This window comes from Solanum pennellii, chromosome 1 (genome assembly GCF_001406875.1).
Source record: "Solanum pennellii chromosome 1, SPENNV200".
Taxonomy (NCBI): Eukaryota; Viridiplantae; Streptophyta; class Magnoliopsida; order Solanales; family Solanaceae; genus Solanum; species Solanum pennellii.
In genome coordinates, this window is record NC_028637.1 from 94,908,794 (window position 1) to 94,931,396 (window position 22,603).

At 32.2% G+C, this 22,603-nt stretch overlaps 2 protein-coding genes across 2 annotated transcripts; both read right to left on the reverse strand.

The window, feature by feature from the left end:
• Positions 1-1,022: 1,022 nt before the first annotated feature.
• Positions 1,023-5,066, reverse strand: LOC107010109 (axial regulator YABBY 1). Its single transcript, XM_015209371.2, has 7 exons — positions 4,765-5,066; positions 4,454-4,600; positions 4,234-4,354; positions 2,892-2,940; positions 2,642-2,717; positions 2,153-2,227; positions 1,023-1,352 (listed from the first exon to the last, which is right to left on the reverse strand). The coding sequence occupies exons 1-7, from the start codon at positions 4,954-4,956 to the stop codon at positions 1,284-1,286; spliced, it is 729 nt and encodes a 242-aa protein (XP_015064857.1). The 5' UTR covers positions 4,957-5,066; the 3' UTR covers positions 1,023-1,283.
• Positions 5,067-14,147: 9,081 nt separating this feature from the next.
• LOC107007862 (Golgi SNAP receptor complex member 1-2) lies at positions 14,148-22,364 on the reverse strand. Its single transcript, XM_015206677.2, has 6 exons — positions 21,989-22,364; positions 19,550-19,746; positions 18,476-18,565; positions 18,330-18,401; positions 14,787-14,916; positions 14,148-14,701 (listed from the first exon to the last, which is right to left on the reverse strand). The coding sequence occupies exons 1-6, from the start codon at positions 22,125-22,127 to the stop codon at positions 14,604-14,606; spliced, it is 726 nt and encodes a 241-aa protein (XP_015062163.1). The 5' UTR covers positions 22,128-22,364; the 3' UTR covers positions 14,148-14,603.
• Between the last annotated feature and the right edge of the window lie 239 nt (positions 22,365-22,603).

The window sequence follows — 22,603 nt, forward strand, 5'->3', positions numbered from 1 at the left end:
CTTCTATATGAGTCTTTGGCTGTCATAATAAATTATAAGTTTATTTATTATGTGTGATATTAAACATGACGTGCTCTTTTCAATCGAAAAATGACCCTTTCAATTGAGAGTCAATTTCAAAATTAATACATCTTAAAATGTTAGTCAAAATTCTTATAGTTTGACTCTAAAAATAGAAATAATGACAAATAATAATGGAGGAAGTACATTGTCTGCTTTGGCCCTAACTCTAAAACCTTCTCAATTCTTATTCCATTTTGATATAAGACTCACTTAAGGTGCCACCAAAAATGTTTAGGTGATTGGAACATCAACAAGAGGTCATAATAAAAATACATTTAGTCTAAGCACCAAGTTTACTTGTTGAATTCACTTACCAAAAAAAAAAATGTTTAGCGACCGATAAAGTTAGTAGCTAAACAATAAAATTCATCGTTAATCCTAGAATTAACAGCATATATTTCTGTAGCCACTAGCAAATTAACAATGAAATTTGTAGCTAATTCAGTTTTTTTTTTTCCATAAAAAAAGAATATTTAAACAGGACATGAAATGTGAGGGCTGTGGTTAATTATAGTACTATATTAGATAGAGTTTTAACAATGTAGTTGGTCATGATTTGGTTGTCATTTGTCAATGAATGCAAACGAACAACATATATAGATTTGACTCGATTGGCACAGTAACGAAATTGACAGTACATGAATTAATGAAAGTACAATTTATAGATAGATAATGCAAGACAAGATTTCAACACCAAAAGTTAAGACCCAAACAGTAAAAATAAATAAAGGGATCAGAGTCAGACCCATCTCACCCAATCCCAATGTTGGCCCCTGAAATTAAATGTGACGTGGAGATGCTGAAGGATGACAAAAGTCCCACACTGAATGTTAATGAGATGTTTGGACTCTTTATTAGATTTGAGTAATAATCCTCCTTCGTTCGAGCTAGCTTTTGGAATGACCTAATTTAACGGTCTTTACAATATTTATCAGCATACAGTAGGAACAGTATAGATATTGGGGGTTTCAGAGAGCTTAGTTATTAACATTAATAAACAACACTGTTTCAACAGAATACATTCCTTAGTACAAACGTTATTAGAAACTAAGCAGCCTGAAATAGTTAGAATGTCTTCTTCAAAGACACATTAAACCCTAGAGAGTGTTCTTCAAAGACAACATACAACATGAACCCTAATTTTTTTTATAGATAAAACTAATTAGATCATAAAATAGATAAGACAATTGATTCGAACAGACACTCCATGACTTCCTTAATCAGTAAGGAGATACACCAATGTTTGCTGGAGCAAGAAACCCTTCCTTCATCAGAACATCCTCCCCTTCCTACACATTTACCAAAATAATCAAAACCAATAAAACCATATATGTCCGAATTCATATGACACTTTTCTTTTTAGTAAGAAAAAAATAATACATTTCTATATTAAGTAATACTCCTATTATTTTTAATTAGATGATTTACGGATAGGGAGGAAATGGCCTATCAATCATTAGTTGACCTTCCCTTGAACTAGTCACGTAGCTCTCAACTGAGTTGTTTAGGTTCTGAAATTCCATAGTCACACAAATATATTTATGACTTATTTACGACCATAAGTTTCAAAAGTTGAACTTAGGGAGTAGTGTTTTATAGATGTATACCGTGACAATATAAAGAACTTTGATATTAATCGAATATATATGTATTTAAACACGTCATAGTAGATTGAATGTATGACAGTTCACTTCTTTAAAAAAGAACGAGCTACTTTTTTTTTTAGTCTGTTTTTAATAAAATGCTCCCTTTCCACTTTTGGCAACACTAGCATATTAACTTTTTAAATTATATATTTTTAAGACCACATGGTTAAAGAAAATTTTGATATATTTGACATAACTTTAATTTAGAACAACACGATTAAATATTCTTTTAACTAAGTTATTCTTTTTTAAACTAATAAAAGTTACTCTGATCCCAATTGTGATAAACTTGTTATATGTGATTATTTTTGAAGTGATTTGATAAAACTCTACAATAAAGAACGTACGGTTAACAGTTTTTAAAAATAATTTTGTATGTACGTAAATAAATGAGATGTTTGTACTTTAATTAATTAGGTCATTGAAAGAAATATGTAGAGTACCTGTTGACATGCATTTGGTTTCTTCACGGGTTGATCAGGCATAAGTCCGAAATGAATGTGTGGAAAATGGGCCCACTGACAACACAACAAAACAAGACAAACACTAAATTCAAACACTTGTTTGTAAAAATCAACCAAACCCTACTCAAGCAAAACCCTAGTTAAAAGAAAATTCATTGCAACGGCTTCTCCGTCCGTCTCAATTTATATGATTTACTTATCTATTTAGTAAATCTCGAAAGAAATAAACATTTCTCCACGTAATGAAATGATTTATATCCACACAAGTATCCATCCCTTATTTTAAATCACAAGTTTAGAAAATCTTCATTTCTTTCTTAAAATCTGTGTCAAGTCAAATTATCTCATATAAAATAGGACTGACGGAGGGAGTATTTATATATAATATAGTGCCTAAATTTAAAGAATATTTTTTTTTTGTGTGTTAATATTAAATTTATATTGAATAATAAATAATTTATTTCTTACATTCTTTGCAGCAGCACTGAAGGCCTCCCTGTGACTTATATCGGGATTTCCAGCTTTGATACGTTGGATCTCGTCCCTGCATTGTTTTTTTCAATGGCATTTCTTATATAAAAAAATATGCTAACATGAATATTTAAATCTTGTATTATGTATAGGACATTTTGGTTTAAAGATAATTTTTTTTTAAAAAAAAAGTGAATTTCATGAAGAAAGAATGTTTTTTAGTTTGAAAATATATGGTAAAACATACTTGATGAATCGATTGTAAGCAGATGGGACTCTCTGTCGCTTCTCCGGAGCTGTAAGATAATGAGACAAAGAAAAGAGTGCGTTAAATTTAGCTTTACTCACCTCGGGACCAAATAGAATGGAGTGTACTACTTTTTGTGTCTATCACATCATTTCATGATAATTACCTAATCATACATCTATCTATCTAGATTCTTTGGCCATACCAAAATCCAAATCCATCTAACTTTACGGGGGACGACATTATATTTCTCTTTTTTCACCTAAACCCTCAAAGAATGACATACAATAAAAAAAAATATTTTCTACGTCTCAATTTATATGATCAAGTTTGACTGATCGAGTCACAAGTTTAACATACATTTGAAACTTGGAAGGTCAAAAATAATTCATACTGTATGTTTAGATATGTCTATGTCATTCTTTTTAAGACGGACTAAAAAAGAAAGCATGTCATAACTCGTAAATATTACTATGTTTGACACTATATACTAAAAGTTTACCACATGTTATAAAGATTAATACCTAACACCTAAAGCAACTTTTCAGCTACAATTTTACACAGTATTCTGAAAGTACCTCTTTGCCAAGGAGATTCAACAATAGAACCTGCAACTTATATGCACAATATAACTTTTCGATGACGAATGACAGTTTTAACTGAACCCCTTTAAACTAACCATGTATTTTCACCATTCTTCCTAATGCAGTTGTGTGACTATCTTATTTAAAACTTAAACTGTTAAAAGTAGGGGCGGAGGGAAAATTACACTATTTATGTATGGTTAAAATTATTTAAACGGTTTAGCCTAGTCCGTGTGTTTACTTCTTGTTATTTAAAACTTCAAGATGAAAAATTCTGACTCTACCACTGATTAAAAGAAGAACGTTTTTTAACCAAGAGAGAAGAAGTTCATATGTTAAAACTATCCCTTATGCAGTAAAGATTTTAGGGTTTTCCTGTGAAGATAAATAAGTAATATCAACATCATGTTAGGCACACATATAGTACATAAAAACAGAAACTGTTGATGAACAATGCAAAAACGTTTTAAGTAGCAATTTCTAAATTTGGCTTTTTTGGAAGTACTTTATATTTAGAAATTTTTTGAGAAAGAAGGTAGGCAAAAAAAAAGAAATAAGATGTCTCCTTCCCCAAAATATGAAAATTCATTATGTAAAAAAAAAATAAAAACTTTAGAAACTGTTGAGGAAATAATTCACATTCTTTCTTAATTTGCTAAGAAAACCCTATTTTCTAGAAAAGGCTAGTTAGACCTGCATATATTTTTTTTTTTTTACTGTTCAAAATTTAATTTAATTTTTTATTTTTTTAATCTTACGTCTGTTTGCGACTGGTGGCTTTGGAATTTCATCAACTCCTCCTCGGACAGGCATGAGTGATTCATTTGGGTTAATTTGTTGATTCATCAACAAACTTGGTGGATTATTCCGAATCTCATCCTGAAAAATAAAATAGATTTCCCAATTAGAACGATACAGAAAAGATTAACACAAACAATTGGAAAAAAAAAGTGACATATAGAGTAATAACATACATACCAAAAGATTGTGAGGTGAAAAGAAAGAATGTGGGAGATGAAGCTGATTAGCAGCAGTTGGAAGAATAATGTTGACAGAGAGAAGATTGGTGCAATGACCACATCTTACTGTCACATTTTTGAAGAAACTTGAGCAAGGAACACTCACCTGTACAACAAAATATCCATTTTTATCATAGAATGCAACTAGAAATTAAGTAAAAGTGGTGAAAATAGGGTTTTAACCCCTCTCATTATATATATATATATATATATCGCGATAAGAGAGAGAAGTATGTATAAAGAGGGGAAGAAAGTGATATGATATGATACCGCGAGAACAGTGTCACAAAAGTTGCATTGGACATAACACAGTTGTTCTCCTGAAGGAGGAGAGAGGTGATGGTGGTGGAGGTGGTGGTCCGGAGCAAAAGCAGCAGATGAAGACGACATGATAAGATTCCTTACTAATTCCTGATTTGAGACTACTTCTCTCTTTCTTGATTTGATTGATTGATTGATCATTGACTCATCAAAACTCACATTTTTATATTGGATACTCTCCGGGTCCTTCCTAATAATATACTTTTTATTTTTTTCTTTCTTTTTTTGGGTGTGGGATAGACCGACCTAATGTGACAACACTATAGGGGCACTTGATGGATAAACAATTTTTTTTCTCTTTATTCACATTATGTGTCTAATATCATGTTAACAAGTGGGTGATTATGTTATTTAAAAGTTTATGAAATGTTAATTAGTTATATTCTCAACAGATTGGTCGAATCAAGATTAACTAATGTTATGTGGAGCAAAGTGAAATTGAAAGTTGGGGATCAGATGAGGATACTAAGGTGAGTGTGTAAACATAGATTGAGAATGAATTTTAAGCAAGACTAGGTACCCGAGTGGCTCTCCGTGGTCGACAAATGAGAAAACACAAGATTGAGATGTTTTGGGCATAAGAGAGAAGTGTGAGATGTAGCTTACCTAGGACATGACCTTAGATATGGAGGTTCAGAGGTTGTAGATTAGGGTAGAAGCAGATGTGGAGTCAAAATTAGGAGTTTGGGGGTTCTAAATAAATTTGTTTGGGGTTCACAAATTAAAATACGTTATTTTTTTAAATTTTCTAATACAAATATACCTTCCATAAAAAAACTAGCGGGTTCATCCGAATCCTTGAACCCCCACCTAGCTCCGCCTCTGGATAGAAGGTTAGTGGATGATTGAGCGTTCTCTCTCTTTCCTCCAAGGTAGGTTTGGTGGTCGCACGTGTACCTAATAATATTAACACTATTCTTGTAATTTCTTATTTTTCTAGTTCTGTCATTACCAAGTTCTTTATATTTTGCTTATTGCATTATTTTATAATCGCTTTACAAGGTATGTTTGGTTTTTTAATTGGTACTGTCCTAGTCGTTCTTAGATGTTATTATTTCATTGTTTACCTCCTATACATTCGTGACGTGAAGTGTTCTGTCCAATCAGATCATGTAAGAGGCTTTATAGTAAACTCTATAATGAAATAATGAATATTGAGCCTCACTCAAGTTTTCAAATTTAGTTTTAGAGGTTAGGTTTGTTCAAGTTATAATATAAAGAAATCATAAATTAAGATCGACGTGGGACTCTTCACACATCTCTTTACGTTCAGACTGAACATCTAGTGTATGAATAATTTATTATGAGACTCAACATCTGAAGTAAGAATTGTAATAAAATCTATTATAATATCATGTAAAACAATAAATCTGACTCAACATATATTCAACTTTAAAAACTAGACCAAAATTTCTCAAATCATATTAGAAAAACTACCTTTTCCTTAAAAGGAATGTGATGAAACTCTTCGCAGACTCAAACTTGAATAACCTCTTAATAATAACATCCAACACCACAACTAGCAAAAACTCCAAATCTTAAAAATAAGTGATTAAAGACATTCTTGATAAAAAAAAAACGTTTTTTTTAATATGAATTTTATGTGACCGTATTTAAATTAATCGGACCGGTGAATTTTACAAGATAATTAAGTACACAAGTTGTAACTTTAATTTTGGTTTATGTACTATACTCTAATCGTGGTCCCAATACTAAATATAAATATTTTATTTTACTTGCAAAAAAGTTTTATTACCTTTTTTCTCATACCATTTGTTGGAGTATTAAATAACATTGTGAAATAGTCATAGTCAAATTTAAAATTTTATAATATCATTATTAAAGTTAGTTCACTAATATACGTTTTAAACGACGAACACATTAAAAACATAAATCAAGTAATATAAAACGTATTGAGTAAAAAAAAAATGTGTGGTTGGCATTCCCAATGGGAGGTAGGGTTTTTTTTTGGGAGGGGGGGTGTGTGAGAAGCAGAGGCGGCAGAGGTGGGGGAAAGGAGTGAGAAAGGGACGTTTGCATGGGGTGATTAGCTTTCCCTCATTCACTTGTAGTTTTCATAGTTATGAGAGGATAGATAGTAACACCCTTTTTTCTTTTGGTTTTTTCTTGTTTCCCCCATATCTTCATTTATTTTTGAGTCTACCAATTCTTAAGTATAATATATATATATATTTTATTAACTACACTTGTGTTCGATTAATAAAGCCTTAAATAACGGGTGCCTATCACCATTTTGATTTTTGTGGTCTAAGTTATTACACCCAATAACATTCTAAATAAAGTTTTGATGAACTTGATTTTATCTCTAGGGGAAAATCTTTAAAGTCAAAACTTCTTAAATTTGAAGTTTTATTCATGAAAAGAGGATCAAAAGTTTAAAGTCATTTGTTTTTAAAATTATTTTTGCAATTAGATATTCCAAGTTCAATACAACTCTCGTTTGATTTATCTGGTTAAGAATAGTTGAAAAGTATTAAATGCTAAAAAAAAAAAAACACTTCCAAATATTTGTAAATAATAGGATTACATGTTTTGATTGAATCTTTTGAACTGATAATAGGATTAGTATTTTCTCTTAACTAAACAATATTGTAAACCTATTTACAAAAAATTTGCCCGAGAGGGCATGGTTGAATGGTTGGGATGTGGGTCTCCCATGTGGGAGATGGTGAAATCTGATTCAACCTCCGTTTTTTATTTGAGAATGAGTTCGTCGTATGAGGCTTTTTTTTGTGAGGTTTATATTTTATGTGCGATTCATGGGCTATTGCACAGAAAGTAAGTTACCACAAAATTCTCACTTGAAAGACATTGGTTGTGGCAAAAATTGTAGGTTTTACTGGGAGTTAGAAAAAGACATTAAATTTAGGGAAAAGTGTATGATATACCCCTCAACTTTGTCATTTATAGCTGATATACCCTCGTTATAAAAGTGGCTCATATATGCCCTTACCGTTATACAAACAACTCACATATACCCCTGCCGTTACAAAATGGCTCACATATACCCCTGCCGTTACAAAATAGCTCACATATACCCTTCATTTAACGAAAGTTAAAAAATTAGTTTTAAATTTATATTTGTTACTTCTAATTTTTTAAAAAAATTATTTAGGGGTATATATGATTCTTCTATCAAAGTTCAAGGTATATTTTAATTTTTTTCATACATTAATTATTGTTTGACTTCTTTCATTATAATTATTTGAGTTTCTTATTCTTATTTTGTTTTTTCTTTCATTCCTTAGTTTAAAGAAAAAAAACTTTAAACTATTTTTTTGTGTGTATTGTAATTTAATTTCGTATTCGAAGAAAAAATTTGGTCATCTACAATAAGTTTTACAAGAATATTAGTGAAACATAAATAAATTTGATTATCAAAATAATAATTATAAATTAGTCATTGAAACAAAAAAAAGTCAAAAAAAATATGTTTGACGAGAATTAAATTTACTCATATGGGATTATATTTTTTAGAAAAAAATAATAAAAATTTAGATTAAAATTATTATTTTTTTCATTTTCGTTAGAAGAAAAGGGTATATGCGACCCATTTGTTTACTAGTAGGGGTATATATGAGCCACTTTTATAACGAGGGGTATATCAGCTCTAAATGACAAAGTTGAGGGGTATATCAGATCCTTTTCCCTTAAATTTAAAAGTTCTTTTACATTTTACACATTGAGATTTTGTAAGACTCTATAAGATGTTTTAATTTTCATTCAAATTTTTGGAGACTACTCTACCGAAATCCTAGCTCACGAGTCACGTCTGTAACATATTTCATCAAATCGGCATCTCAAATATTCCATAACTCTTGGGTATTCAAATATCCTATAACTCTTGAGTATTCATAGAGAGATCGACATTTCAATATCCCATAAACTCCACAAATTTCATAAAGCTGTGAGGAATCAAATACTGCCTTTAATTTGTCAAAGAACAAAGCTGCCCAACATTTATAGCGATCAAGGTTAAATCATTCTATATTCAAGAAATACGCAATCAACAATTCTTATATATCTTCATTGAGAGAAAAATTAAGAAACGATTTAAATTTGTACTCATAATATAGATAAATTAAATATAACTAGCGACAGAGGATAATTATGGGATCAGAAAAGATATTTAGGGTAAAATAGTAAATTACTTAATCAAACTAAAAATACATAAATTGAAAACTCTTAAATTAAGGACGATTAGTTTATTACTTTTACGTGATATTGGAAAAATAGTCTTTTTCTTAAAACGTCAAATATTTTGAAAGTAATTCAATTTTTCTTAAAAGTAATTCAATTTGAATAAAAGTCACTTAAGAATTATAAAATTTGTAAACACATATTAGGCTAGTACATAGCATGAGTTTTTCTCCCTAGTTTGTACATACGATACAAGTCAACTAAGGTAAATATTCAGGAAGAGGCATAGTAAAATATCGATGGAGGTAAATTCTGCGTGACCCCACTCTGATTTTTATTTTTATTTTTATACATTATATAGATAACAATTCGTACGGTTTACATTTAACAAAAGTCAAATATTATACTGCTAAAGTTTTAATCTTTGTTACCTAGTTAGTGTTGGACCACTTTCAAAGTCCAGTTGTGTAATATTTGGAAGTGACAAAATACCCTTTGGATCATTTGATACACTATGATACCCCTACTTTTAGTTCATGTAATATTCTCTATATATTATCATGTTTAGCATGATTTTAATTAATTTCACTCTTTGTTAATTTCAATTAAATACTGATAGAGTCCAATAAAATAAATATATATGTAATTAGGAGTAGCACAAAACATAGACTAGAGGTGAATAGATATAGGAATATGTTGTTAGGTCAAGAAGGTGGTTCCAGCTATCTAGGTATAAGCACATATATAAGCCATGCAGCTAGAACATGCTATACCAAGCAGGGCCATAAATAGGCCAGCAATTATTAATAATAATCCCAAACATGCCCTTACCATCATCGGAATAAAATGAAAATTGGATTCATGTATATTATAATAAAATGATTTCCAATTTCTTAATTAGTCGGGAAGTGATAAGGATATGAATAAATAATAATGAATGACCTAATTAGCGTGAAAAACACATAAATTATCTCCTTTTCAAAAATTATATTTAATAGGGTGTGAGATTTATGTCTAACTTATTACTATTAATTTGAGAAACACAATTTAGTGTGTCATGAGTATTGTGATATGTGTGATACATTCTCTTTTATTTGTGAAATTTTTTTGTCACATGACAATTAACATGACCAAAATATTCTTCCTTCACAAAAATTAAATAAACTATTTAGTTGAAAGCCATAGATTAAGTATTAATATTTTTAAAACTATTTAGTTGAAAGCCAAAGATTAAGTATTAATATTTTTTTTAAAAAATGTTAAAATATTTTTCTCATTCCACTCCATCACCTCCCCCTACCCCCCCCCCCCAACAACCCTCGAAGCATAGGCGAAGTATAGGTGAGAGTTCATGGGTTCGAATTTACTAATTTTTTTTGTAGACCTTATATTTGTATAAGAAAATCAAATAAATACTCTATATGTATATTAACATGTGAACTCTCAAATAAAATTGATTTAGAATTGTCAAACTCCTAACTTTGATTCCGTCTATGCCCAAAAAATCCCATGACCTTTTATTTTTTTAGACCTCCCACTCCTTCCTAAAAAAAGTCGATGTTATTTTAAAAAATAAATAAATAATTCTACCCGATCAATCAAATCCTCTACACGTAATTTGTTTTTATTTTTATGTTTACATTTTTCTCTTTTTAATTAAGATAATACGTGAAGTGGAAAAAAATAAATACTAACATTTTAACTAATGGAATGAAATATAAATAATTTAAATTTTCAAATAACGAAAAACAATTGAACAACGCAAAATGACAACTCTCTACTACAAGTGTGGTGTTTGAGAAGGGCGTAAAAAGAAGGTGACTATTTACTCAATTTGATTTTGAAATATTTTGGTCAAACTAACTAATACTCGATATAAATTTACAAATAAAATTATCAACTTATAAAAATATACAATTTACATATATAAAAAGCTATATTGAACTATTGAAAATATAATAAAAGTGTATTATCTGATAAATTAAATTTTTACAAAAGATGATCATACAATACTTCGGTTTGATATCAATTTTGGTTCTGACCTAAGTCAGTTTTATCCCGATTTTTAAATTATTAGAATCATAGGTTATGAGAATTTAACGAAACTTTTAGATGAAATGATCGTAAATAAAATTATACGTCATATTAGTTGACAATTCAAAATACGAAACTTTGGTGAGAGAATGATTTGACAGTTCAGGCTGTTTCTCGCACACTCATACAGGCAGAAATACAGAGATACATAGCTGTCAGTGAAGCAGAAAGACAGAAATCTTTGATCCTTATTTATGCATGCACCTCTTTGTCCTCACCCTAATCCCTCTTTACAATTTTTCCAATATAAAATTATACAGCCCTACTTTTTAAATATTATTCTTAGCTTTAAAAAATATTAATTTCTTGCATTATTATTGGAAGAAACTAACTAGGTCATGATGTTGCCAAACCACAAAAAAAAATAATTAAAAAGGATATGTTTGCTGAAAAAGATGGCTGGAGAACTATCACATTTATCCATCATATTTTCATCATGACATTGTAAACAGAAATTAAATTAGTCTTGTCATCCCAAAAATTGCCCTTTAAGGTTAACTTGTTCAGACTCTCCGTTACAAAATATTTGTGGTCCACCCCCGATCTAGAATTTTGTTTGTCGAAAAATTATGTTATAAGCTTGAAATCATGTGATTTTTGATAGTATTTATCGTAAAAATTCTGATTTCGCAATTATCGCTGTATCAATATATCGCCAATTGTATCATTATTTTATTTTAAATTGAATGTTCCTTATCAACGTTACACTTCATGTGTTTTTTTCTCACACAATGATAGATTCTGTGGATCACTGAACACAATAATTTGATTGGACAAGAGAATATGCTTTAATTCTATAGTCACTCCAAATTTTTGAAGTATATGTATAGAATAAACATATACTACAAAAAGGCTACTGTAGCTATATGAATTTAAATTATCAAAAACGAATTAAACGTTGATCTTGTAATTTTAGACATTTTCAGCATTTACTTAAACATATAATAAAGTGGTATACATTACTAATCGAATAGAAAATTTACAATACTTCAGTGACCATTTAATTAGAAATGAACACCTAGAAAAGTTGGAGATATTAGGAAGTTATAAATTCCACTATTTAAATCCTTTAGGATATTATATGTATGATACCAATTACTAGTATATAGTTCTTATGCAATGTTGCACATTACTAAACAAGCTTCAATTTTGAAACAAGAATTGATCTTTATCTAGCAAAGTCAACTAATTAATGATTAATTAAGTTGTACTAATTAGGCCATGTTATTGGAGCTGGGGGTGAAGAGCAACTCTAGAAGTAGCATAGGGTTTGAGGTAAAAAGATTCTACTATTTTACAGTAATTGAAATACTAGTTAGAATGGTTGACTTTTTCTTATGTTAAAGTTGAAAGTTAATCAAGTTACTATATTCTACAGTTATTTTTTAATGTCAGCCTCATGCTCCATAGAAAGTTGATTAAAGTTGCACTACTTGTGATGCTTCTGCTGCTTGTTTTATATACTTGTCTTTCGTTATACTTTTTCAACCTACTTATCATTTTTAAAGTCATATATTTACCCTTATTTCGATTAAATCTTAATGTGTCACTTTACTTTTCGCTTTATATTTTGTTGTTAAACTTTTCTAGTTTCTTCATGGGGATAAGCACATTCTATACTTGAAACAAAACCAACGTCATAGTACATTCATAGAGCGCAGCCTACAATCTATTGGTAAAAAAAGTGTACCAATTTCAAAATTTTTGTTTTGAAAGTATACAATATGGTATCAGAAATTAAAGAGGCCTCCAAGTGTGTGAAAACAAACAAGGAAACCAATAAAGCTTATTTAATAACCTGCCAAAGACTGCTTAAATGTTTTGGAATCTAATAAAACACCCACCCATTCTTTTAGCATCTTTTTTTTTTAAAAAAAAAAAAAAAGTACGAACGAAAATAAAAATTGAGTAGGTATAAGGCTATACATATATAGATGGCACTCTCTTTAATTTGTGGCAGCAAAAAAAAAAAAAAAAGGAAGCATGAATGCATAGAGTAGTGTGTAGCTAGTTAGAATTAATTGGAGGCCAAGACAACATTGTATTGTTGTACTAATAAAGAAGGGGTAGGGGGCCAAGCTAAACCTTTTTATATGTTAGTGTTTTGGCAATGACTAATTGGCCATACTTTTATGTTTTGCTAAAATTGTAGTAGTAAGAAAAATGTCTATGTACTTTGATGATATAAAGACTGTCCAGTGTGCAGCGCTTTGGCTTTCTTTCTATGTGTTATTATTGTCTCTTTGCTATTTTCACTGCATATGACGAGGCAATCTCATCAACTACTACCCCACACCACTACTAATTCAATACTTTGGTTCCAAAAAATGTTTTTTTTTTAGAAAAATTTCAATCGTCAAGTAATAAATTCTTCACTGAAAACTTTTTGTGTTTGATTATTTTATCGTGTGTTGATTTCAACTAAATACTATAGTTATTATCTCAGAAAATCACAAAGAGTACGATTCTCCATCATATATCATAAACTGACAAGTATAATAGCAGTGGTGTTAGTATAAAGTAGTAAATATTTATAATTTTAAAAAGTTAATCATCCGGAAGTCCACTTGTTAACTAATTAGAGGTTTCCACATATTCGAAAAAAATCTCCGTTTTAAAAGGTATTACACGAGAACTCTAATTAAAGACGGAAAAATTCTTACCCATTCCAGTTCTTGCCTCAAGAAATTTACGTTCAATTTCAATGTTGTTGGGCATAAAATCATGTGTTACATTTGAAACTCACGTAAAATTTTGAGTTACAAACTACAACCTGTTCATGGTTACAGACACCCAGTATTTACGTCAAACCAATTATATATCTTGCATATAGCCTTTATACCTTCTCAATTTAACTAGCGACTCTTTATAAACACCAGGTGCAGTTAAGTATTTTCCCGATCCATTGCCCCTTGATGCCATATCAGTTTCAATTATGATCCATCCATTTTCAGGCAAGGACTAAATCATCATGAAAAACATGAGTTTTGGTCAGTGCATCTAATGCATATATATAGTCCACTGCCATATGGAAATGGATCCAGTTGGAATTGTAATAGATCACTTTGGCACCAAAATTCAATCATTGTAACAAAGTTATTTAACCTCAACCATAACTGAAACAAACCTAAGACGAATAGTCCTATACAACACCCAGTATCTGAATTGGTATTATTCTTGCTTCAGCTAATATAATGATTTGCTACAAAGGTAAGCAGGATTTGTATCATAATCTTGGTAGAGCAACAAGCCTTCTAATCTTCTATCCTACTCACTTGGTGGATGTTTCTTAATGTCTTTTGGTACAGACACAGCAAGCTAAGTAAAGCTATAACTCATATTTGTTCTCTCCGGTGGAATATTCCACGGAACACTGAGTAATATTTCTTAAAAGAAAGTCAGAAGTAAACAGAAAAGCTATATAGTAATGAACTCAAGATTTTCACTTATCAGGGAAATGGCAGTGAGTAGAAGCGCAAAATTCCTTCAAAATCATGATCTTCTGAATTTTCTTGTATCAACAGATATACCTATTACTTCGAGAGCCAATAGATTATAAGAAACAAAGTGCAAGCTGCAATGACTGCTGATAGAATGAGTGTATCCCTTGATTTCTTCCTTCTAATTGAGCCTGCATGGATCAGTATTGATGTCAGCAAGAGATACTTTTAACCAATACAATTTGGTAGCCGAAATGGTCCCAAAAATAGTAGTACCAATTAGCCCACGGATGACAGGAAACTTGTCGCCCAGTTGTTTCACTTTTCCTTGAACATCACCAAATAAAGCTCTTTGTGAACCCAAGGCAGCCCTAGTTGTTTGAGCTTGGTTAATCACGTCATCAATCTGGACAATAGGATCAACACGGTTGAGAAGCAGTATTTGGGTACTGAAGTTCAAGCTTCAAATAGAATGTCATAGCTTTTGTTTTACATTCAGTCATGTCATGATAGTTGTCAACCAATATGATCAAGCAGTTTTATGAGGATTGGCATAGTTCTAGATTCAAGGAATGCTCTTAAAGAATCATGGAAGAGCAGATATAAATGACAAGGAGCAACTGTAGAGGGGAAATGATTTGGAATTCCTATAACAGCAACCTAATTAATGTATGTTGCAGATTGGCTATCACAATCTCATCTGCATCCAGATAGTGTTCTGATGTATCCAAATTTTAGTTACTAGCTCATCCATAATACAGTAAATGCTATAATGACCGACATATCCAGTGAGTATAAGATTCTCTCTTATAAAAGAATAAGTTGCATAGTTTGCTTGAATACATACATTGATATAGACCCTAACTGCAGCCATGCTACATTCTACAATATGCAACACAAGAGCAAACACCACGAAGAGACAGTGAGAACATTATTCTTGTCACCTAATTATATCCAGTAACAGAAAAGAAAAGAGGGAAAGGGTATCATACCAGGCCATGTCAATAATAGTGTCAACTGGGCCTTACATTACCATATAATTGCTTTTGTTTGTTGCATACTAGAAATAAAATATACTACTGGTAAATTCAGGAATCAGTAGTTATGCTGAAAGAGCATATAGGTGAACTTAGAACGGAATCTAACCTTGAACCCACCAATGACCAGTTCTCTCATGTGATTAGATTGATTGGCTCCATCTAATGCCAATCCTGAATATTTAACTCCAAGACCACAAGACTATCTGCTGGCTCTCAAGTGACAACTCGGCAACTCCTACCAAGTAAAGCTGACAAGCTCATTCCATGATTAATAAACTTTTCTTTTATGCTGGTGGCGATCAGGTCATTGCTACTAATTGGCACTTCAACTAATGTACCAGGCAGCCTACTGAAGACCATAAGCACAGGTGTTGCTAGATAAACCTACCCAACAAGGTTGGAACAGCTGAGATAACACTTGAGTGTTGTAGCTGCGATTTGAACCAGGAATTTCTAAATTGTTGCCCCTATGTCTTGACCGCTCAGCACTCTTCTTGGGGACCCATGATCAAAGAAAAAATCTTTGACCAGATTATAAAACAATAAATATCAAAAGCAAAAATCAGTAACATATTCTAAATAGTAGCCAAAGCCAACAGTGCTTGGACCTCTACTTCACAATCTTCCTTTTTTTTCCTTTTAAAAAGATAGGAACTCTAGTTCACTATCGTAACTTTTAGAATTTGAACAAGAAAAAAAAAGGATGAGTGATTCCTAATTCTCTCTCAGATATTATGAAAAGTAGCTTCATCTTTAATTTATCACTCATTTACTAGCTTGCTGGTTTCAGGCTGCAATAGAACTCGTAGAAAAACACACTTAAGTACCTTTCATTTTGCTGCATGTTCCTCAAACTTTTAGGTTGTGCACTAACAATCCAGCTTAAAACGTGTTTTTATTATAAAAAACATTCTTTAGTTTCACCCATCAAAAGCATAGTCATAATAGCATCCTTTTACTTTAGGTGTAAAGAAAATAGTCTAGAGGATGTAAAACAGTTGGTTGATTTGTTAAGTTCTTTGTAAATTCTCTGTTTTTCATTTCTTTGGACCTGAAACTTTTTGGAGGTCTCCAGCATGTCCTTAACGCTGAAGAATATAACATTACCAATCTTCAAAAAGAGAAGAAAGTCATAATAAAATATTACTTAAAAAACATTGAAGTAGAACTTCAAAATAAAACTGTCCTGCTAAATCTACATCAGCAATAAAGCCAAATTGGCTGTTCGGCCCGTATCAAGGCCAGCAACAGAGCTAAGCTGAACTTTCTTCTTTGATATTCATGTAGTATTTCCATGGTAAAATGAAGAAGAAAGAGCAAAGAGATCATGCATCAAGCTCACCAAGAAAGAAAATTGACTCGAGACAGAAACACAAAGTGAAACTTATAGAACTAAAACTAATAGAGAAGGGAAGAAATCCAAGTTAAATCATCATTTCCACATTCAGATATGTCGACTAAACAACGGTGTTAAGACAAAGTAGCAGAAAATCTGGTGGACGGGGAGGAGGACGTAATGGATATCCGTGGAGAGGTTGACGATACGGTTGTTGCTGTGGGTACTGTTATGTGCAGGGATGTGCAAGGTTTGTTTCACTGCTCATGAAGCCCCTGATGCTCTATCTGAAGATGATATCAAGAATTGATCAGTTTGTGCCCTACAAACTGTTGTTGTTTTTTCCTTTTAAGAAAGGCATGTTGTTGTCTTCATTTGTACACATTCATGTGTGTGTTTGTTCAATTGATTGACATTACCAATGCTTGAATAAATCACTATTGTTTAGTGAGGTTTTGTTGTGAGGTTTTGTATTTCTTTTCTCACTTTAAATGACAATGTATGCAATTTGGAGTTTTGAACTAGTGAGGTTGATTGTTGCGACTTCAATTAACTCATGAAATATACTCCTCCTGTTCCAATTTATATGAAAGTTTGGATTCAAAAGTCAAATTTTTGCACTTTTAGTGTATAAATATTGGAAGAACTTTTCTTCGTGTTCTAATTTTTATGACATTTTGGGTTTAAAGGTCAATTTTTACACTTTTAGAGTATGAATATCGAACGAGTTCTTCTTGGCAAGCTTAATCGCACGTTCAAGTAGATTATTACGTAATACTAAAAGTGTCAACCTGCCCACCATCTTTTCTGCTACTTGAGAATTTATCATTTGATTGGAGCTCCTATCTACATTTCACAAGGTAGGATTATGTGTTAAGGGCCATGAATTACAGAATTATTATCGAGCTTGAGATGCACCCAGAAGTTAGCTTCAAGATAGGTTTTGCGCTTCACCTCACTTCACTGGCGATGCAGGAACCGAAGCGTTAAGGTGTGTCTCATTGTCCAAGTGTAGTGTCAACACTAAGCAACAAATATTTCATTTGATTATAATTATTCCAATCCGTTTGACTATGTAATGTTTGTTACGGTCTATAGTTAATTCAGAAACAGCCTCTCTACCTTCTCAAAGGTAGGGGTGTAAGGTCTGCGTACTCAACCCTCCCCAGACCCCACTTGTGAGATTACACTGGGTTGGTTGTTATTGTTGTCAATTGTGAATTTCTTCATTAAAGCACACAATTTTTTTGCACTTAAGAGTCTAATAGACTTCAGGACTTGTTTTCGCATTTCACCTTTGAAAACACTGTTTGGAAGGATGTCTTTGAGGTTTAGTTATCACTAGAATACTCCATACCAAGATCATCATAGAGGATGAAAGAGAGCAAACTCAGTACAAAGAAAATGATGTCTGTAAAAACTAAAGAGAGCACTTAATCTTACATGAGATATGCTTCCATGTATAGCAGCTCTCTCCCTCAGTATATGCATTTTGGGCGACATACTTCCTGATGCCTGAATCGATACAAATAATAGCTTGAGAGGCAATTGAAACTATAGCATCTAAAATGACAATGAAGCTTTCTTACCTTATACTCACTGATATCATCTCTCACAGAACTAAGAAGTTCAGCATGTTCCCTCATTGAGCTTATATTTCCCTTAATACGCCTAAATTCCTGAAGATAAGATGATGTGTCAGTCATAAAAACAGTGACTGGCATAGCCAACAAGCAATTCAAACAACTCCAACATAGCATGCACTCTGAATGATAGCGGTTCAACATTCTTGTTATAACCAAAACTTTGATAGTTCAATTTTGAGGATATCTGACTTTCCTTGGGCTCTACTTACACTACATAAAAAATGATCATAAGTGGCAATTAATTCTTAATTGTCGCTAAATATATATTTTTAGCGGCAATTAACACTCTTTGTATATGTCCCTAAAGCCTTTAGCGACATTGGTTCTAATGACACTTAACTAAAGCTAGTAAAGACTTAAGCACTCTTTATAAATGTCAATATGTATTGCCGCTAAAAGTTGTTTTTGTTGTAGTGTTAAGTACTCTTTTCTTTATATGCTAAATCACAATAATAGAGTTTATCTGATTAAAGAGTTCAGCCACAGTTAGTTCCAATTATTCCCACAAAGAAACTGATACTTAATCAATTAGCAAACCCTCGCCAATCGATCCTTTTAACAAGTATGGAACGGGATAGCTAGTCTGATAACTATCAGAAATGTTGCTTGCTAAACACATCAGGATTTCTAAGAGTTTAAGTAAATTAACTCAGATGACATGGGTACCAGTTAAATCTGCAGCCAGGTCAGGGAAATGGATGAAATATTTATTCTAGTTCGTCTGTTATTTCAAATGTTCCATTACAAACACATGTTGCTAGTTCCAAAAGGGGATTGCAGTCTACAGAATTAGCATAAGCAACAAGAGCAGTGCAGTTACTTTTAGAAACTGCAAATGAGTAGTCGGACAAACAGAATTCATACTAGTTGGATATCAACAAGGCAGGAGAGATGTCACCATAGCTGCAGATTATATATTTTCTTTTTCCCACTTCAGAAAGTTAAAATTGTTACCATGTAAAATCATTTATGGTGTATCAGTGACTATATTTAACATACTATCACATGGTTAGTAACCTGGGTAAATTCATGAAGTATGTCCCTGTGCCTTGCGAGTTTCTGAGTAACAGAAGTGGTAGATGCTGCAGATGCCGCACATCTACTCATAGAATCATTTACATCCAGTAGCTTCTCAAGTAATGATTGAATCTCCATTTCCGTGGACTTCCACGACCTGCTGGATCCTAAAGTTGGGGAACCAGCTTCTACATAACCTGAATTGATAAAAACAAGAATCAGAAACCACACCATAAGCCAAGTTGTTCAACAAGTTCCAAAATCAGAAACAGGCCATATTTGCTTTGTTTGTTAGGTGAAGCTAAAAACCCAAACAAACCCATGACAGCCAATTTAAAGCTTAGATGGGTAATCAGTAGTGTTGACCCTTACGTCTTCATGGACAAAGACAAGCAACTAACAAATATCCACTGAAGTTTACCCCTGGTCTGTAACATAATTAGACTAATGATGTGCCCTGATCAGTAACTAGAGTAATAATTTATGCGATTACAATTTATAGTAATTATCTTTTGGCATTAGATTTGGTAGTATCATACTGTTAACTCAGCTAGTGGCAGAAAATTACATGATTTCAAAACGCTATAAGTTTGAATTATTTCTTGGTAACAATTTCCAGTAATTTAGGGGTATATCAGGCCATTTTCCCTTAAAACTTAAATGAACGGGTATTTGGTAGAGAACTTAAAGGTTTCACAATAAAAACCTTGTGTTCAAACGGTTTTAGGGAATTTTATATTGAAAAGAAGGAACTATGGAAAAAGTCAAAAAGGTAAGTTGGCAATGTAAAATGGACAATCGATGATGCACCGAGAGTTTAACAACACCCTGCAGATAAGCAGTTTGGAAGCAGAGAATGAAGCCAACTGCATTTAAAGAACACGTAAAAACCCAGGAGGTAAATAGGAGGAAAACAAGGATGTGGCAGGAGTCAGGACAAATGACTGGAAAGCCAACCTCGTAAGGACCAATCAGGTCAACACCAACTAATGCAAGCATAACTGACTGCTCCAACAGCAGCAACTGGAATCTTAACTTTAGCTTACCTATTACTGAATGAATGGCCTGGTATTGGTAATGAACAAGTGAGATTTTCTGAAGTGGATGGGTAAAGAATGACAGAATTTTCACAGTTAAATCAAGGAAAGCACCAAAAGAAGGTGCCAATGAGGCCTTGGAAGCTGAAATTGAAAACTAATGTTCCAAAAACTGGCTGGATTTGGATGGATAGCACTCAATGAGGCCTGTCCCACACATGATGATCTCCAAAGGAAGAGTACAGAACTATAGCAAATCGGGCAGACAACTCCAGCATTGGTTCATATGGGATATCTGGTATATGTTCTCAGTTTATTTGGAGAGTTTGGGTGATGCAAGGGAACTTCAAAGGTACAATTACTAGTTCGAATGGACAGAATATAGACAAATGACAGATGTGGATAAACATTCCGCTTTAAATTTTGGACAGATGGATAAAAAGGACCTGCAGATGTCTTGAGGAAAGCTTTTTTTATCTTCATCACTTTTTAAGTTCATTATTTATAAAACGTATAATTTAGGTGTAACAGAAGATAGATTAGATGCTATACTGGACTTTTATGGATTCCTTACATGCATGAAGGACCTATTCCGAAACCACCTTCATTGTAACATGAAAGTACATACTTAGCACTACATTCAATAATAAGTGTTACTTTGCATTTCAAAAAATATCTAAGGTGGTTATTTACTTCCCTCAATTAGCCAAAGCTGCAGCAGAAACTTCTTGTCTCAAAAAAAACACTCATTTAGCCATAAATTAAACTTCAACCAACAGAATTGAACATGCAAGAAGGAAGATCTCCTAAATGATCCAGACCAACTCATAGACAACAACATTGAACAATAAACAAAGTATGATACAACGAATCAACATAGAAACAAAGTATCATAGTCTTCCTCAAAAAAATACACACAAACAAAAAGGAGCATGGCATTGATCATTCAATCAAGATAGAAGCTTTACACTCTGGACCAAAACCCACTAACAAGTTGATATAATAAACCAAGGTAGAAACTGTACACTCTCCTAACCAAAACAGCCTCTATACCTCCATGAAGCAGTGGTAAGGTCTGAGGTCACCCTACCCTCCCGAGACCCCTGGGATTTCACTAGATATGTTGTTGTTAGGTCAAGATAAAAACTTCATCACTTTCAACATGAAACCCACTAAGACTTCATCCCAAAATTTGCAATCAAAATAACAATGTAGCCCCTTGTGTACCAAACCATAAACACATAGATATAATGAATCAAGATAGGATCTCCACACTTTCTAAACCAAAACCCATCAACATTTTGACACAATGAATAATAGACACATATATTCCTGTCATATTACGAATTGAAGTTGAAATGCAATTGGGTATAAGCGATTTAGCAAAAATTGAACTTTTTACCTCCTTGTGTGACCCTAGCACCAAGCTTTGCATAAGAAGAGAGCTTAACATCAAGATCACCTTCGATCTTGCGAGCCTCTTTGCGTAGTTCTTCCCACCCAGATTCTTGCAGTATCTCCATACTCAGATCCTTAGACATACGGATCTGATCCGGATCCGACCCGATCAATCTTGCAAGGAAAATCCTTGGTTCCTACGGAGTGGGGAAATTGAGTTTGTGATCTGACAGTTATTACAGTTGAGCGTCTATGTTTTTTTCCCCTTTTGGATTCAGCAAAAGCCACCATTCATCCTTTCTCCAATAGCTTACACTCTCTGGTTTTTCATCTCAACCCCAAATAAGGGAGAAAATAGTCTATTCTTAATATCATAACATTTTACTCCTTTCCTCTCAATTTATATCATATAATTTGAACAGTTTTAAAAAAAAATAACTTATGATATAAAACAAATTAAATTTGATATCATTTTACTAAAGATAAAATAGGCACTTTAAAGTTGAATTTTTTTTATTTTTTTTGATAATCAATGTAAATTATCATTAACAAACAAAAATCAAATACACCTAAAGAGCACGCAATCCCCTAATCACCCTATAAGAAAGGTATTAAGAGA

What these genes read in the sequence shown, in the direction of transcription:
- LOC107007862 (XM_015206677.2), bottom strand. Translation starts at nt 22,127, where the DNA reads ATGTCTAAGGATCTGAGTATGGAGATACTGCAAGAATCTGGGTGGGAA. An exon ending in TACATGGAAGCATATCTCAT is followed by an intron (nt 14,917 to 18,329) that starts GTAAGATTAAGT and finishes CCTATTGTCCAG; the next exon opens with ATTGATGACGTGATTAACCA. An exon ending in TGTCATCCGTGGGCTAATTG is followed by an intron (nt 14,702 to 14,786) that starts GTACTACTATTT and finishes TGATCCATGCAG; the next exon opens with GCTCAATTAGAAGGAAGAAA.
- LOC107010109 (XM_015209371.2), bottom strand. Translation starts at nt 4,956, where the DNA reads ATGATCAATCAATCAATCAAATCAAGAAAGAGAGAAGTAGTCTCAAAT. An exon ending in TTTGTGACACTGTTCTCGCG is followed by an intron (nt 4,601 to 4,764) that starts GTATCATATCAT and finishes TTTGTTGTACAG; the next exon opens with GTGAGTGTTCCTTGCTCAAG. An exon ending in AACCAAATGCATGTCAACAG is followed by an intron (nt 1,353 to 2,152) that starts GTACTCTACATA and finishes GTAAATGTGTAG; the next exon opens with GAAGGGGAGGATGTTCTGAT.